Here is a 19,150-nt window from a genome sequence, read left to right on the forward strand (position 1 = left end):
AATATACTTAATAAAATAAAGTTAGAAAGTTGTCTTAGCTGGAGATGGGAAAATCTCAAACTTATTTTATCATCTTAGACAGTGGAGTGCTTTTGAACAGTAAGCATAGGGAGACATTCTAACAAATCTATTAAACCTACTGTGAGTAACAGCAAAACAAATTATAATAATAGTTATTTTCTAGTTTAGTGTTATGAACATGGCATTAAATAGTGGAAACGTGTTACTGATGCAGTGACCTTATTGTATTCTAAAGATATGATGCCCATGTATACAGTAGAAAAAAGAAGGCTTCAAAAAAGCTGTTGTTTATGATTTGTAAGAGATACCAATTTCCCAATCGTAAATTTTTTAGAAAGTGTTTTTACTGACTTTATAGAATGCATTCACTGTGTTTCTATTGTCAGTTGCAATGTCAGGGGTGTGGGTGTGACAATTTTTTTTTTGCAAGTTTTACAGTTTTTAAATTTAGCTTGAAATCTTGCAAAATTCACTTTGTGTGCATAAAGTTATAAAAAAAATTAATATGCATTAGGTAATGATATCTTTAATAAATATCAAAGCTCATCATGAATAGTCACTATCATATAGAAATATGGAGCCATATTTTTTTTCTCTAGTGTGTGTGTGTGTGTGTGTGTATCTAGTTTTTCTGATAGCACATCTATTTTATAGTGTGGATTTTACTTTAAAATTAAAAAAAATTAAATTGCTCAACTATTGCAGATTTAAAATGTTAATAAAACTTGAAAATGTGTATATTTGTAATGTTTGTTTATCTACATACATTTTCTATATACATTAGAGTGATCTTATGGTTGTGATGCATTATTATTTGAGGTAGTACCATTTATTCTGCATTTAACGGAAGGGAAAACAGTGTTTCTATCAAAATTAAGTTAGTGTAGAAGGTAGAAAAATAATGTATCTCACACTCTCAATTAACATTTGTTGTAAAGCAACTTTTTTTTTAACATTTGCAATCATCAGTGTGGTTTACTCTTTGTGAAAGGTATTATCACCTAACTGTGAAGAAAGTTGCTTTCTTTGATAATTATCAGTTTGTTGGTGAAAATGCCCAGATAGCAATCCATTCTCATCTCACCCACATTTTTGTTCCATATTTCATAATACTGTAATGGAGATAGTTAAATTAACAAAATGTATACTGTTCTTTGATAACAAAAAAATATGAGGTGTGTTTATAAATTACAGACATTTTGTTGAAATACACACACAAAAGAAAAAGAGGGGAAAAAAGAAAGAAATTATATCTTACCTTAAATTCTAGGTTTGCTTGACTTTAACAGCCAAAAGAATGGCTGCCAAAAATTGTTTGGTAAAGAACTTGGAAGCTGTAGAGACCCTAGGATCCACTTCCACTATCTGCTCTGATAAGACAGGAACACTGACCCAGAATCGTATGACAGTTGCCCACATGTGGTTTGATAACCAGATCATTGAAGCTGACACTACAGAGGATCAGTCAGGTAATTTTTTGGATAAGTTTTGTTTTCTGCATTTCATAATATTTCATTATGATCATTGAAAAAGGTAAAGAAAGCTATTACTACTTTGCTTTCTATTATCAAAAGCAATGATGCTCATTTTTTAGTTAAATCAGATTAAAAATGTTATATATATATAATACATTTTGAATCAAGTGTTATTTTATATAAATATGGGCATACTTTTCCAAAACTAAATACATATACAAGCATTTCAGCATACATTAAGTGTAACTTTAGAAAGTTTTGCAACTGCTTCTTTAAAAATAAGAAAAATTAAAAGAATTAAGTAGATGTGCAAAATTTACTTTTTACAACCTACCAGTAATTAAGTAGATATCCCCAAGAATATAAATTGACTATCTTCATGACTTCATATGCATAAAACCCTGATGTATAAATACAGGTGCAGCTTGGTAAAGATCACAGAGTACAAACAGGCATATCATGAATGAAGGGACCCTAGCAATTGATCATATTTTTTATAAGGTTGCACAGTTGGCTGGTTAGAGGAGTAGCCAAAGTCAGTAGGAAATCACTATGTCACCTGCATTATTATCACCCACAGTGAATAGTGTGCCAGTGCAGTTCTAGTCATGTTCCACATGGCCCAAGCTCTCAAATCCAAACAGAACAAATGGCTGATACTGTTACAGGACAGGTGGAAGTGTGCACAGTACCATCAGAAAGTAACTTTACTGTATTGGTTTACACGGGAAGAGTAGCTGGATGGAAGTCACTCCTCACTTTAAGCAATATCTTGCATCGAAAGCAGTGAGCATTGAAGATGCTTTCATGCCCTTCTGCCTTTTGGGGGACTAATTATTATCATTGAGACCAAATTTGCTTATTTCTCGAACAGTTAATGCACCCGAGTTTCACAGCTATCCTCTCAGGAACTTTCATTGAACTGTCTGCAAGCTGTTGTAAACAAGATATTATAATATTTCTGTTATGATGTGGGCAATTGATGATATGAGAAGGGACAGCCACTGCTGCTTGATACATCACAATTCACAAACAAGGCACCCTACCTGTCTACATCAATGAACAGCATAATGGACAAGACAGTGTTTATGTACAAAGTGGGAGTCTTGGTCATTCACCATGTGTAAGAAAATGATTGCTTGAAGATCAGGGAATTGCCAGTCACAGGATGTGAACTTTAAACAGCATGTGATCCATCCTTAACCGTTCTGTGTTAAAGAATCCCAAACAACTTACTTCTATGGGCATCCTCATTCAAGTTGTTTGTTTATGAGTGCAGTGCAGTCCCAGATTTCAAATATTATAAATACAATGTATGGCCATGTGTCTGCTTTAAACATTGCAAAAGGTAGATCCAATAAATTCTGTTAGTAATCTTATACTCATTGTTTCATATTTATTTATTTAGTAAAATGTCATTTTTTCTTGAGTGAGTAAACTGTGTATTGTTATGTATGTATGTATGTGTGTGTGTGTGTGTGTGTGTGAAGTTTGTGGATTAAGTGATTAGTTGTGAACAAATATACATAACCTAAGCTGTCAAATATGGAAATTTAATTTTCAATAAATGTACTCTTGTAAGTTTTATATCTCGTGGAATATTTGGTTTTAGTTAAGACCTAGATTGTTCCTCTCTTCATCTTTCTGGTATGTGAACTAAAACTGTTACCAAATTTATTGAAAATTTTACTAACCTGTATAATGCAAGATGAGAAAAGCAACACAAGACTTGAAAGATGTGCAAAATACAGCATAAATTGCAGATGATTTGCATCATTACAGAAAACATTGAAGTATTACAGATTTAGACACAGAAGTATGTAATGTAATACTTAGTGATAGGTAAATAATGTGTTATATGCTTGGGAAAATGTTTCAATGGTCCAACTTACCCAGGCCCAATTTTCTCACCCTTGTCTCATCCTTACCCTTTTAAAGTACCTTTCTTCCCTTCATCTTCCGTCAGAGGCTCTTCACAGGAACCATGAGGGGTTTTGTGCTGAAATCCACTCCATCCTTACGTTGGCTTGTCTATATGGCTCTCGCTCTTCAAACATGGTTTGTTTGTTGTTGAGACTTCTTGGACTGTGACCTTCCTCTTCCCGTGATCTTTACCTGGTTACCCTGACCAATTGGGTTCGAAGTTTGATTCAGTTGGCCTCTTCCTTCTTCTCTCCTTCCCAGGATAATGTTTCACATAGCTGCAATAATTGGCCAGCAGACAAAGTTATTATTCAGGGTTACCAAAACAAGCACTGTTGTGTATACTGAGCAGATCTTTAAAAGCATACAATAACTGATTCTATTTTTTTTTTACAATTGTGAAATTCATTTCCAGTCGTGCAGTTAAATATTATTGAAGAATGTTTTTTAAAGGTAATAATGGTTGCAGTATAGGAAAATGATTGGAGATAATGGTTAAAGTATTTCCAAATATATCCTTCACAGTGTACAAAGTTAGATTTGTTGAGAACAGTGAATATGCTAAATGCTCAGGAAGAACATGCACTAATGTCTGTACAGAACTTACTACTGAAATTAGTTAAAACAGAAAATTTCTAACAAGATTGGATCAAGAAAGGTGAAAGGGGATTTATGCAGAAAATTATGCTACAGTAGAGTAGTTGGTGTGTGACCTTAGAAATAACTTAGCATACTTTTGAGTATACTAAGTAACATTTTAAGTTGAATTTATACATCATTGATGGAAAAGACATTTTTATTTTTCATAAGTTCAAGTTACAGAAAATGTCAAAAATGAAACAGATACTAAAAGGCAACAGTATTATCCATGGTGAAAGAAAGAAAAAGAATAAGAATTGCAGCATCTTGGTTTGATGAAATTTGTAAAATGAAAGACATATCTTTCTCACCAATGGTGTGGTGATAACTGTGTTTGTCAATCTCTTGCTGTTCAATATGGTTTACTGTTGAGATATATGATGTCCTAGAAAATGTGATGATGGTAGGAGAATTTCTACAAAAAAGTGTTTTGCATGTTGACCTCAAGGTGGGCTTTAGGTACTTAACTCAATGACCTAATACTTGAAAAAGGAATCGTAGATGTCAAATGCTTCCCCACCTACCCACCCCCAAAAAGAAATAACCTCTTGCATTATAGTAAGAAACATTTAAGGATTTTTGTAATAAACCAACCACTGAAAATAAATTTGAAAAAACAACAAATGAAACAGTTACTACTATCACGTAAAAGGATTTTTAAATATTAGTCACTTGTAACTTTCCCATTTAGACACGAATATTTTTGAACAATCCAAACTTATTGAGAACAATCATGTTATCAAAGTTAGATTGCTTGTATGTGAGGCACGTGTGCCAGATGGTTGCAACATAATATTTGTATCAGAGTCCTTTTTATGGAAAAAGCTAATAGAAAGGAAAATAAAGATGGATAAATATGAAGAAAAAACTGTTATTTCTTAGTGGCTTCCAGGTGGATTAAAATAAACATTGATGTTTGATCAATGATGTGCATAAACCTACATATGTAATATCAGAATTTGCTGTTTAGAACTAGTTGTACTTATTTTTTCTTTAAATTATTGATTATACTCAATATAAAAAAAAAAAATTTTATATGAGATAAAGTAATTATTTTCACACTGTTAAGAATACATTTTGGTGGACTTGTAGCGTAACTTAAGATTTACTTACACATATTTATGTGGATCTGTTTACTTTATATTCCATTATTAAAAAAAAGTGCACTGCAAAACTAATTTACACTTGAAGAAATTAAAATTTTTATATTTTACTGAAACTTGACCAGATTGTTTTGATTGATGTTGAATCTTGGCATTGTTATATACAAATATAATTATCCAAGGTAGAATGTAACATAAAAAACATTGTTTTAGTAAACTTACCGACATGCTTTTTCATGCTGGATATTTTGTCTATATATCTATTTATTGTTATATATACAGTTTTAGATCTACATTCCACAAGGCTACATTTGTTTATGTATCCATAAATTAAGGTTTATATTAGCAACCTAATTTTTTAACTTGTGGCATGCTGTAATTTATTGTGAGCCATAAATTATCAATGAAACTTTTTTTGTAATTGTTACATATACAAAATTTGAATATAGAATGATAATGACTGAATAGTGAATAATTTGTTTCAATAACATTGCAAGAATGAGTGGAAGTAAGCCTGTGATGACATTGTTTCATGATAACATCAGTCTATCAAGTAGCTTAAAGGACAAAAGTTATACATTAAGATATATTATGTATGTGTTACATGACAGGAAACATTAAGTTAATTAAATATTTCTTCATAAAAAGAAAGATGTTTTTGTATTGTACACTTTTGAACTTGTTTTTTATATATAAGGGTTATAAAAGGTTATTATATGTACTTGTGTTATATATCTGTATTATTTAAAATGTTGATTTCAGGTGTGCAATATGACAAATCATCTTCTGGTTGGAAGGCCTTGTCAAGAGTAGCTGCTTTATGTAGCCGTGCAGAGTTTAAAGGAGGCCAAGAAAATGTACCAATTTTGAAAAAGTGAGCAAAATGAAATTTTCAAACATGTAGAATAGTTGGCCTTAAAAAAAGATAGATATTTAAATGTAACTAAGTCATAGATTTAAAGTCTGAAAACTCAGAGATTTAAAACATGAAGAGAACAAATACTGAATGTACAAAAAATGTATGGAAACAAACAATTATTTTAGTAAACTATATTTATAACCTGGAAAGATCCATTAAAATGACAAGCCAAACAGGTCACATTGTTTCCATAGATCTTAAAGAAAAAATAGAGAATAGTAGTAGTAGTTTGAAAAATAAATCAATTCTTAAAAATAATATCTAAATTATTTATAAAACCAAATTTTAAGTTCATATATAACTTTTTTGATGCTAGTGTTGAATGTGATAATTGATCAATATATTTTCGATGACGAGGAACCTACTTTGAGACTAATGATGGCTGGAGACGGCTTGAATTGGTAATGAAGAAAAACTTTAATATAAGTTTAACATAACAGCAAATGTATAACGTTTCAACAAGGTTTTGTCATCATCAGGCATTTAGCGACCATTTCTGTTTACCAGACACAAGTTGTTTTTAACTCTCACAAAGTAGATGCATTTCACCTTTACTATTCACTGTTTGAGTACACAGTGCATGTTATATTTCCCCCCAGTGGCGGACTTAAAATGCTAGAAACAGGGTTTCGATACCCATGGTGGCCAGAGCACAGATAGCCCATTGTGCAGGTTTGTGCATAACTACCAACTACAAACAAACCAGCATATTATATTTATCACATTTTTAATGACAAAAAATATTTATAATGTTGTTGTCAATAAGTGTATGTTAATTCAACTTATTAACTTTCCATTGTTTTTATTTAATTTTACATGTGACATTCTATTGTCAAAATATACATAAAAATGACTTACAGTTGTGTATCTAGTGTAACTGTTGTTTTCCAAAGTAGCTTAGTATGAACTTAGAAGTTCTGGAGGAAATCACAAAAGTAGTTACCACTACTGTTGCACATCCATGACCTCTCAGTGTATCAAAATTAACATCAAACATCGGGAAAATTTTTTGCCCCAGAAACTAAAAACTGAAGGCTGATTGGAGAAGCCCACCAATTTCAAGCACTGCTTTAGGTTTAGCTACTTATTTGTGTGATGCATTTATGCTAAACTTTATTTTAGCAAACAAAAGTATTGAAAATTGGAAAAGGCTTACAAATTGAGCAAAAAATGGTATTGCTTCTTCTTAAGAAAAGCTTCAGTTTGATAAGACTTAGATTGGTAATTGGTGTGCACCCTCAGCTTGACTATCACAAGTACTTTGTCAGTTATGACATAACATAGAGCCATGGAGTTTGATAATTGCAGAAATCTCATGTTTGGAGAATTAGATTCATTCTAGAATTGTTGTCATTAAGCATAACATGCTCTCAAATGGCAAATATAGTGAAGGCAAAGAAAGCCAATACTTTTTATTTCAACCAAATGCACAGTATAAAATAGGCATATTTTTAACTTCAAACCTAATTGTTTATAACATTATATGCATCAACTATTGAATGTTAAAATAAAAAATTACTTCTAAACCTTGTATAGGGAGTGCTCAGGTGATGCATCAGAATCTTCTATCTTGAAATGCATGGAACTTGCTGTTGGAAACATCCAAGAGTTTCGAAAACGTAATCCTAAAGTGTGTGAAATTCCATTTAATTCTACAAACAAGTATCATGTAAGTACATTCATTTGTATGCTTGCATTTATTGGAAATATCACTAACTTGTATTATCAAAGTTTTTGTGACTTTCATGCCTTAGGTGTTTGTTATACATGAAAAAATATACACTATAATAGTTCAACTAACACCTTAACATTTACACCACTCATATATCAAGTATTAATATGTTTGTGTGTTTATAGCAGCTTTGCCAAAAAATATTAACTTAATTTCAATAGTACAGTTGATGTACCAGTAAAGTTTATTCATGCCTTAATCCTCTATCTACATGTAGGTTAAAGTGAACATGTCACAAACTTTTTACAGAGTTACATTCAAATTTAAATTAAATTATTATCAATGTATATGAATAAATATGGCCTCAAATTGTAGTTAATAAATCAGATTTTCATATTATATAAGTTTTAATTTCTTACTTTTAAAAGGAAATATTTAAATAAATCCTCAATCTTCCCTTGTATTGTGAATTGTAACATTTGTTCTCTAGGTCTAGCCAATTCTCTAATTTATTTACCACCTTTCTCTGAAGTAGGGAGTTTTGTGTAAATTACTCATTTTAAAAAGATATTACTAAGGCAAAGTGTAATTTTTATAGCCTTCAATCTTCTTTGTTTATGGAAACAAACTAGAAAGTCGGCCCCACCTGTCAAATCCTCTTTCACAAATTGCCACTAATTCTGTGACTCTTTACATTATATCATTTTTAACCAATAGAAAGACAACGTTTTAATCTCTCAAAGGATGTATTACATTATTTTCAGTACATAGTATTTTCTATTTCATCTTTTTTAAGGCTCTTATGACAGTTAAAAAGCCAGTTTGGCACAAAACTAAACCTGACACACACAACTCTATGTTATGATTGGCTAGCTCTTAAGGCCAACTCATATTGAACATCTGGTTTACGTGACATCGACATCCGAGCCTATATATTTCATCACACTCATTAAACATAACCCTTTATTCTCCTGAAGAAGAATAATCAACTATTTGAAAGTGCTCGAGTTTTGGGTCTCGTTTTGAAATTATAAATAGATGTAGACTGTTACAAGCCTTAAGCTACTTAAGTTAAACATTTCTAATTTTCTGTTACAAAATTTAAAAAGGGTAATTTAGATTTAATTCGTATGTTTTAAGATTGTCACAAGGTCGGTCAAATTTTCTGTTACAAAATTTAAAAAGGGTAATTTAGATTTAATTCGTATGTTTTAAGATTGTCACAAGGTCGGTCAAATTTTCTGTTACAAAATTTAAAAAGGGTAATTTAGATTTAATTCGTATGTTTTAAGATTGTCACAAGGTCGGTCAAATTTTCTGTTACAAAATTTAAAAAGGTAATTTAGATTTAATTTGTATGTCTTTAATGAAACATGTTAAAAGTTGATTGTGGACAGCTATGTGCAAACTGTATGCTGTTTACTTTGTTATGGTACAAAGTTCAAAGTACTTGTGCTTGCCTTGCATATGAGGTATTTTGCAGTGCATATTTGGTACCTGGGGTGTCAAATTTTGTGCATCTCAACCAAATCTCGTGTGCAGGATCTAGGAGTTCAGGTTAACTAGAACCCTGTAGGGGTAGAGAAAATAATAGATAGAATATGTAGTTTTACTGGGAAAAAAATGTTTGATATTTATTAGGTTTTGAGAGGTTGTGCAAATTATATTTGAAAACTGTAAGATGAAGAAAAGTATTTTTAATTTTAACATGCAAGTCTGTGCTTGTAGCAGTCAACACTCCATATGTTCACAGACAAACCTTTTATTAATTGGAAATATTTGTGTGCCAAATTTTGTGAAAATATATTAAGTTATAGTATGGAAACTCTTGTGGTTATTTTTTTGGTTGCAGAGTTGATAATATCGACTGACCCTGTATTAAGAGTTAAACTGTGAGATAAGTTATTACTTTCACCACCGATGCCAATGTGTATGTTTATGAGCAGGATTTCTCGAAAACAGATGAATGGATTTGGACATGTAACTTTCAGACAAATATGAACTTGCACCAGCATCCAATCCTGTTTGTTCAAATTTTATCAGCTTCTGATAACTTCATTGCTACATGTTCATTGATTTCACATCACTACCATCCTAATATTACCATTTCTCTAGTAATGCTTTATGAGAGCAATTCTGACATTCAGTGGAAACCTATTAGAAGTTGTTTTTAAGGCAGAGTGAATCATGGCATGTTTATTGCTGGTTTATACATTTCTTGGTATGCATATTTCATTTTCAGCCCCTCCCTCATGTGACATTTATTTTTACCACTAAAATTGCTTTTCTCACTGTCTCGTTAGGTTGTCTTCCAAATATTGGAGCTGTTTAGTGATTACGTGTGATGTTAGTTCTTTACACACTACAGTGAATATCATATATCCATATAGGTATTTGATGAATATGTAGTGCCAATGCTGCTAACTTATACTTTTATTCAGCAGACAAGGTGTTTAAGAATTTAGTTTTTCTCACCACTTTCCTTAAATTTCAGTGTCAGGTGAAATTGAATGATGAATCCCACATTCCTATCTCTGAAACATGTTAACTGTAATAATTTTGTATATATATATGTGTGTGTATGGGAGTATTTTTCTTATAATAACTATACTGCTAAAATTCTATTACTGTTATTACTCTTTTCTATTAAGTCATATTTTCAACTTTTAATTATTTTTTGTAGGTGACTATTCATGAAACTGAAGATCAAGAGGATCCAAGCTATATTTTGTGTATGAAAGGAGCTCCAGAAAGAGTTTTGGATTTATGTACTACAATTTACATTAATGGAAAAGATAAAATCCTGGATGAAGATATGAAGGAAGCATTTAACAATGCATACCTAGAACTAGGTGGACTTGGAGAGCGAGTCATTGGTAAAGTGGTTTTATTTTATTTTATAAAGCATACTGTAATAATACTCAGAAAAGTAATGAAACATAATTTTTTCCATTCTGACTGAAACAGCTGTATTTGTTTTCTGGTAATATATTACACCAGTTTATAATAAGAAGCATCCCAAATAAAATATAAAAAATGGATTAAAGAAAAGCAAAAAAACAAACAAACATGAATTAAAATAAAAAATTGAAAATAAACAGTTGCTCTTACATGTCAATATACTGTTGTATTGGTGCTGTTATATATTCTGAATTGCTGATTTCTTTTCCTAAGAGAAGAAAGTTTTCTAAACTAAACAATTAATGTTAAAATAGACATAATGGTTTGATCTGTATGTTTCATAGGACTCAATATAAATGAATGAAAGTGATATATCTAAGTATAATTTTTCCCCAGGATTTTGTGACTTTAAACTCCCAGCAGACAAGTTTCCACCAGGATATCCATTTGACGCTGATGAGCAGAATTTTCCTATGGGTAATATGCGTTTCTTGGGGCTCATTTCCATGATTGATCCACCACGTGCTGCTGTTCCTGATGCTGTTGCTAAGTGTCGTAGTGCTGGCATTAAGGTATATTCCACAATATATTTCCATTAAAATGCACTGTTGATTTATGTTTATACTATGAATTTTGGTGCGAGCATATAGGCTCCTGTTTTTGTATTCATGTCACTTACTACTTTACAAAAGTAATCGAAAATATTTTTTTAGGTTAATAATTTCTAATACTTGTACAACATGTCACATTAACTCTATCACCATGGGTATCCTTTACTGAGCATGACACAAAGTTTTAGTGTCTTACATTCAAAATTTTATTAAACTACTTTTCTATGTTAATTGTCCAAAAATAATTAATGTACCTTTTAAATGAATTTTTTAAAAAAAACATATCGCTCACTAGATTAGATTATATGAAAACTACTCTAATTTAGTTGGCTTTTTAACTAACCTATAAATAGGTGAAAAAATTGTTGAATAAAAGTTTTTTTCCAAACCCATTGAGCTCTAGTGGCAAATTGGATCTTATGGCTCAAACAAAACAATTTGCTCAATAAGCATCACGACACTAATATTTCCACTCACACCATGACTTTATTTGTATAGCATTATAAAAACACTCTTTACATTGCTTGGTGGTCAAATAATTCACCATTTTCAGGAGACAAAGAACGACACATGAGATTTGTTTATGTACTGGAGTAAATGTACATGTGCAATTAGCATATCATTCAGTGGTACCATTTATAAAATTGAATTCCAAAAATTCATTTTCATGGGATCTGGACTTAGATATCTTCAGAATCATCATTTTGTTTTTAACAATTTCTAATGACACTCTTATATATGTGAAAATAATTTATTTAAATTCATCTGCTTAAAATAATACAAAAAGTTGCCATAAATTCTAATTATTCAAGGATAACCTAGCAAAACATTGCTGCAATAACTTAAAAGTTTAAGATAAATAATTGATTTTCTTGAAATATAATATTATGCATGATTTAGTTATTGGTAATGCAAAGACAATAGTGTTGCATTTTCCTTCAAATAGTCTATGGAATGATCTTTACCAGTATCTGTGCAGAAATGAGAATATTTAAAAAAACATCAGTTTTAAAACACATTAAATTCATGAATTATTTATCTTGTAGAATTTGTGTTTGTGTTTTTGCAACAAGAAATAAATGTATGAGTAAACATATTGTGAAGTTTCTGTATGCACCCACTTATTGCAGTTGCGATGATGGTTAGGCCTGACATTATGGCACAGTATGGTAGGATACAAGTGGCTTAACCATGGACTAGTAAAATTACCTATGAATCAGCACTTTAAAGTGCTAATTTTTATACACTAAAATTATTGCTATGAAATCATAGCATATGTTTTCTTCTGGCATGGTGTAATACATTATAATATACATTTTATTTTTTGAGACAACATTGTAACCAGTTAAGTGAGCTGCATGTTGTGCTAGTGCTGAAAGGATTGCACAACAAGGTATTATGGAAAACAAAAGGGAATTCTCAATAGCTGTGGCACTTGAAATTCTTTGAGGCAGGATTAGAGTAGATTAATTTATGAGACCTTCTTTCCATTTTTATTATCTATGTTTCTGTGTGCCAGCAATATCAAATGTGGGGTGTGCATATACTTGATTCAGTTTTATAACTCATCAGGATCTCTACCAGCCTACCCTCAAATTGAAATTCTTTTAGGTAGGATTTAGAGCAAGTTAATCAATGAGACCTTGAGCATGGTAAAATACATCAATCAAAATGGTTTGACCTCCTGAGTCCAAAACTGTAGTTAGATTTCAAATTGGTAAAGAGATGACAGAGCTATGAGCTAATAGTTTATATTTGAAACAAAAAACTTGGAGACGTTCTATGAGCTGCTGTGCTGTGGCTAACAAAATGGGGGAAAAAAGTCTTAAATGATGGGAAGAGGATAGTAACAACAGTGGAAAATTTGGGAAGACACACTTCCATTCTTGTATGAAAGACTTCCCAATATGAAGTTGGATGTCTATAAAGAATAGCTCAAATAATATTACTTACAGCTGCCTAAAAAAATGAACTGTGGCCAAGGGAAACAAAAAAAAAAAGGATTGTGAATTTGAATATCGATGCTCGTTTTTCATGTATTCTTAATAGAACAATGGAAAAATAAAAAGTTTACTTGCAATTAAAGTATTCATTATGGGTATTCATGCCATTAAATTATTACCTTTTAAACTGTATTTTTGTGATAAAACTATCAACTCCTATTCTTAAACCTGTTTCTTCATAATATAGATGCTAAATTTAAATGTGATATTTTTCATAAGAAAATTTTGACTGCTTTGTATTTTAACTTTGGCAGTTTTATACAAGTTTCTTTTGAGAAAAATCTGGTTAAAATTGGTTCATCTGGCAGATAAGTTGACCAACAAGTATAAATGTTTTCATAAATAGTTGGAAAACATCAGGTTTTTTAATTAAAACATACTTCTCCATTTCACGTTATAAATTGTGATTTATGACTATTTAAATTGAGTCTTCTTACACAGCTAAATTGGAATGTTCGTGAAAAAAAATTCTTTAGCATTCCTTTATACAGGCAAACAAGCCAATTTAATTAGAAATCAATTATGTAAGGTTTGTCATCATACATATCATCATGTTGAATTTTGATTTGTTATTAAGCCTGGATGTATATTAAACTATTTCTTCAATATAATGATCAGTTATTTGTGTTTGAAACTTCAAATGTGGTGTATGAATATAAATGTTCTTTAGTTTATATTGAATCCACCACTAGATGGTTACTTGTTTGCATACTAGAGCATGCAAATTGAAACTGTACATCATTTTACAACCATTAAGAACCATGCATTGAATGTGTATAATGGAGCTATAAGTAGAGAACAATTTAAGATCCTTGCTAAGGCAAATAATGAACAAGAACTGTATATAAAGAAAGTCTGATTAACTGACTCAAATGCTTGAAATTAAATAGTAATTTAAATTACCTATACTCAAGAAAGAAAATTTTAGACTGAGTAGCAAATCATTAGTGTCGATATAAACAGGACAGTAATACTATAAACACCCTATGGTTACTTATATTTGTATTGTAATATAAACTTTGTCAGCTAGCATGAGATAATTTTTTTGTTTATTTTGATGGAAGAAATACTGTGGAAACAATCATGTGTGCAGAAAGTAGTAGATACAATTAATGACTGTATCATTAAAACATAGATCAATTGTTAATGTCTCCTGCATAAAGAAAGTATTGGATCATTGTACTTAGCCAGTTTGCATGTATGTAATAGATGATGAATATTGCTGCTTTTTTTGACTCGATTATATCTTGTTTTGTAGATTGCCATGAAAATATGTGTTACACTTGGGAACTACTTATGATCTGCTTGAATGAATTTAAGCATTATAATAAAATCAGAAAAACTTGTTTGTCATGTGTTGAGACTATACATAAATAAATAATTAAATGATAACCACTGGCCAAAGTTACAACATGTTAACTTTAAATAGAGTTATTACTCAAAATGCATCTGCCTTTGTTGTATCATAGGTAATCATGGTAACTGGTGACCACCCAATCACAGCAAAAGCTATTGCAAAGGCTGTTGGGATTATCTCAGAAGGCAATGAAACTGTTGAAGACATAGCCCAACGATTGAACATTCCTGTAGAAGAAGTGAATCCTAGGTAAACATGAGCTATACATATTTACATTTTTAATACTCAATTATGAGTCTTAGGATAATTTTAAGTTAAATATTTCCTGCCCTTAATGAAAAGAAATTATTGCACTTGAAAGTTTTGACAGCTTTTTTGCAATAAAATCATTTATATTTATCACGTATAAAATAAAGTACAAAACTTCCTATTCGTGAAATGATGCCAATTCAGTTATTGTAAATGAAGCTATCTTGTTTTTGCAAAATGAAAATAATAATAAACAAAAAAAAACTACATTATTAATCATCTTTTGACATTGAAGAGAGATCTGAAGTAAACTTAAAGTACAGTGTTTCAAGTAATGGACAAACCAAGAGAAGAATATTTTGTGTGAATTAAGTATCATTTTATGGTTAAAACAAATTCTGAAATTCAAATTTGAAGACATAAGTGTTTATAGGATTTTTAATTTAAGTGTGTGAATAATGTTATGACATTGTACCTAATTCATTATTCAATATTTTACAGTAGACCAACTGTTTAATGATGTACAAACATTTAGTTTTGGTAATATGCAGATTAGTTTATTTCTAAAATTTAAAACTTGAAATAAATGTTTACATTTCTTAAGTTAGTACAGAATGCTAATATTCCATCAAAAGATTTGGAATAATAACATATTCACAAGCTAATCTGTAAATGTATTAAACCTTACTTGAAGACTGTGCCAAAAAGTGAGTAAGTTTAGGGTGTAAACCATGATTCCTACTAATTATTTGATCGAGTAGCATATTTTTTTGCACACATGCTATGCAACTGTGTATTACACTTGTTTACTTAATTTTTTGCCTCCAGAATATTGATCTTAGAAAGTTGTACACTTGTGTAACATCGATGTGTTCTGTAATGCTAGTTGTTGCTGTGTGTTTCTATATTATGCACACAGATTTAGGATCAGTTGTAATGAAATGCTTGAAATTAAAAACATTTAAATTAGGTATACTCAAAATAGAAGTTTAGATTGAGTAACAAATCATCAGTATTGGTATAAAACATGGCAATAATACTATAAACATGGAGTAATTACTTACACTCGTATTGCAATAAACAATTGTCTAGCTTAGCCGTACTTGCAATTTCCTAATCCTATTCGAAGTTCATGCCATTATATGTAATGGCTTTTTATTAATTTTTGTTTATAAATTTCAAATTTACATATTGTAAGACAAATAATATACTAGCCATTTGTAAATTATTCTTTCATGCTACGATTTCCATGGGAAAAATTTCCCAAGGCTCTGTCATTGGAAGATAAATTTAAAAATGAAATTCATCCTCAAACCCCCTCTGTAACCAAATGCATTGTAAGAATAGTACCAAAACATATAAATGTGAGTAGCGTTGTAAGGCACTTTGAACAACATGCTTGCCTAGAGTTTCAGTAAATTTCTTATTTTGAGGAAGAGAACTTACTGTGAAAGTGAATATGAGAAGAAGAAAAATAATTTATCTGAACAAGTTCCAAGTTTTTTAATGATTTTTATGTGCATACTTAGCTTTATAAACTTACAGAAAGTAACAAGCTCATTTTTTGTGAGTTTTATATACAAAATTTACAAAAACATGCATAGAAAATAAAAAAAAGGCATTTTAGTATTAAAAATGTAACTGAAATACTAAAATACATAAAATAGTTTTTTCTGTAGGTTTTTAATGTTGTAATGCAGTTTTATGTCGTAAATTAATTTTTTCGTGCTTGTTATAGTTTCAAGATTTTTTATAGTAAAATGTTGAAACATTATGTGTATTATGAAAATTTTGTATAAGGCTACAGGTAAATCTGAAAGAAAAATTATTATTTTTCTTAACATTACAGGGATGCAAAAGCAGCTGTTGTGCATGGATTTGAGTTACGAGAAATGACCCTAGATCACTTGGATGATATTTTGAAGCATCATACTGAAATTGTGTTTGCAAGGACCTCGCCACAACAGAAACTCATCATTGTTGAAGGTTGCCAACGTTTGGGAGCAATTGTTGCTGTAACAGGAGATGGTGTCAATGATTCGCCAGCTCTGAAGAAAGCTGATATCGGTAAAAAACTGCTCTGTCTTTATTGAGACCTGGCAATATACCTTTATTACACAGCTGTTAATACAGCTCAAAATTAATATATTTAATCTTAAATATTTTTTTTCTCTGTTATTGTCTGGTGACTGAGTAATTTTTTTAACAAATCACTAAAAGAAAAGAAAAAGAATAGTTTGTTATACATTTTCAGAAGAAACTCGCCAGTAAACTGTGCTCCTTTATTCTGTCTGCCAATCTTCTCATAGTAGATCCTATATATATAATCTAAAATGCTCGGAGCCTTTGTACATGTGGATAACATTCAAGTGATTTGGTTTACCTATTCTGTCTATAAACACAGAATAGTTCCTTATTCTTATTATGGGTGTAAGGTTGTCTCGAAGTTCTACTTGTGGATAAATGTTGTGTAATAAAGTTTCAAGCTGCTTCTTTATTTTCAAGGCATATTTACCAGTGAATGGTAGTGTTATATTAAGACTATTTATTAATAGTACATTATGTACCTCTTTAGGGGCTGGAAGCCTTTATGATATACTCATTGATTATGCTGTTTGTCTTTTTCTTTAGGAAATCATTTTTGCTTAAATAACATTTAATATTGTTTATTTTCTTTCTACATTAATTAGTAGCATATGGGCTCTGTATACCAAAATTCTAATCAAATTTTCTTTGAATTTCATTGTTTTAAAACTACTGTGGTTGAAATATAAATCTGAGAATGTAGATTTATGGTAGATTCCAGTTTCAAACTTCCCACCTGTTTTGATAACCAAGGTATCCAGGAACAATTAATAACAGTCCATTTGGTTTTCCACAGTGAATTTAGTACATATAAATATTCCTTATTTTAGGATGTAGGGGTTTTAATTGTCTTGTGTTATTTAATTATTGGAAGTAGGAGGATTTAAGATTTGATTTTGTATTAATTTATTGTATGATATTCTTGTGTTCAGAAGTTGAATTTATATGAAAAGTTCAGATATTTGTAGACATATTGTAGTGAAAGGTTAGAATAATTTTTGACAGATCTTTTATTAGTTTCGTTTTTGTATGATGTAACTTGTTTCCTACAATTAGGTTATAGAAAAATGTAGCTGGGTGATTGAAGGGTGGATGATTTCTACAATTTACTTTATCTTTTAATTTTGATTGGTAGGTTTTTTTTTCATTTTGGACTGATCTTGCAACCCTGATCTTCCACTCTAATTTATAACTCAAAATTTGAAAGTAAAAAAAAAAAGGATGGGGGTAGGGGTATATAAATTTAGTTAGGTGAAAAACAGTGGGGTGCCACATCAATAAGGTATGGTCATATCTTTAATGGTGTTTTCAGACTAGACGGGTATTTTTTCTGGATTGGTCATCTTGAAATATTATGGTTTCTTAATTTAGCAGTGATTTTTGTCACATACTTAATCTTTAAATTCATATCCAGTTTGGAGTTTCAAAAAAAAACATTGTAATATGCATCATCCATGAAAGATATAGTAGAGAGATACTCAAAGGATTTTAAATATGTGAAAAACTTATATTGAGTAAATGTAAGTTTAATTCAAATTTTTTTAATAAGTGTAAAATATATGAATTAATATCCAAGTTCTTAAATTGTAAGACAGCCACCTTAGATTAAAGAGTAGAAGTGACAGAAACCCAAAAAAGGTTTTTGGAAACTGAAATTAAATATAAAGAAAAAATATAACAAATAAGAAAACTATTAGATGAAGAAAAATTACAATTAAAGAATTATGTTAGGGATCTCGAGTTTCTCTTTTTCAAGATAATGAAATTATAAGAAATAATGAATTGTTGAAAATATGAAATTCTTAAATCCAAAGAAAAAGAAAATAAGTAATCATTTTCAAGAAATCCACATATAAATTATAAATTTATGAAACTATACTTTAAATGATTTAGAAAAAAAGAGAGTATTGTCTCCAGGATTAAAATTTGCTCTTACCCCTAAAAAATTGGAGTTTTGTGATTACCTACTTTGGTTTGAGTTTTTGCTAAAAAATCTCAGAATTGTGTGATTACTTGAACAGCAAAATAAACCATGGAGTATTAGTTTGTTATAAATACAAATATAAGTAAAAACAAGGGTACTGTAATTATAGTATTTTGGTACTTTTGTATAAAGTTAGAATCATAAATAATATTCAACATTAAACTGGTACACACTTAAAAACATTTTATTTAGGCCTATCTATGGCCTT

The 19,150-nt window shown here is 30.3% G+C and overlaps 1 protein-coding gene across 2 annotated transcripts in view; it reads left to right on the forward strand.

The window, feature by feature from the left end:
- LOC106469824 (sodium/potassium-transporting ATPase subunit alpha-like) overlaps positions 1 to 19,150 on the forward strand; it is a 90,570-nt gene that overhangs the window by 40,100 nt on the left and 31,320 nt on the right. For both annotated transcript variants that reach the window (XM_022398387.1, XM_022398386.1), the window contains exons 9-15: positions 1,292 to 1,490; positions 5,924 to 6,035; positions 7,617 to 7,749; positions 10,436 to 10,628; positions 11,050 to 11,225; positions 14,737 to 14,873; positions 16,723 to 16,940. In XM_022398387.1, the coding sequence (XP_022254095.1) occupies positions 1,292 to 1,490; positions 5,924 to 6,035; positions 7,617 to 7,749; positions 10,436 to 10,628; positions 11,050 to 11,225; positions 14,737 to 14,873; positions 16,723 to 16,940 (1,168 nt within the window). The remainder of the gene's footprint in view (positions 1 to 1,291; positions 1,491 to 5,923; positions 6,036 to 7,616; positions 7,750 to 10,435; positions 10,629 to 11,049; positions 11,226 to 14,736; positions 14,874 to 16,722; positions 16,941 to 19,150) is intronic.

This window comes from Limulus polyphemus, unplaced genomic scaffold (genome assembly GCF_000517525.1).
Source record: "Limulus polyphemus unplaced genomic scaffold, Limulus_polyphemus-2.1.2 Scaffold3672, whole genome shotgun sequence".
In the NCBI taxonomy this organism is placed as follows: domain Eukaryota; kingdom Metazoa; phylum Arthropoda; class Merostomata; order Xiphosura; family Limulidae; genus Limulus; species Limulus polyphemus.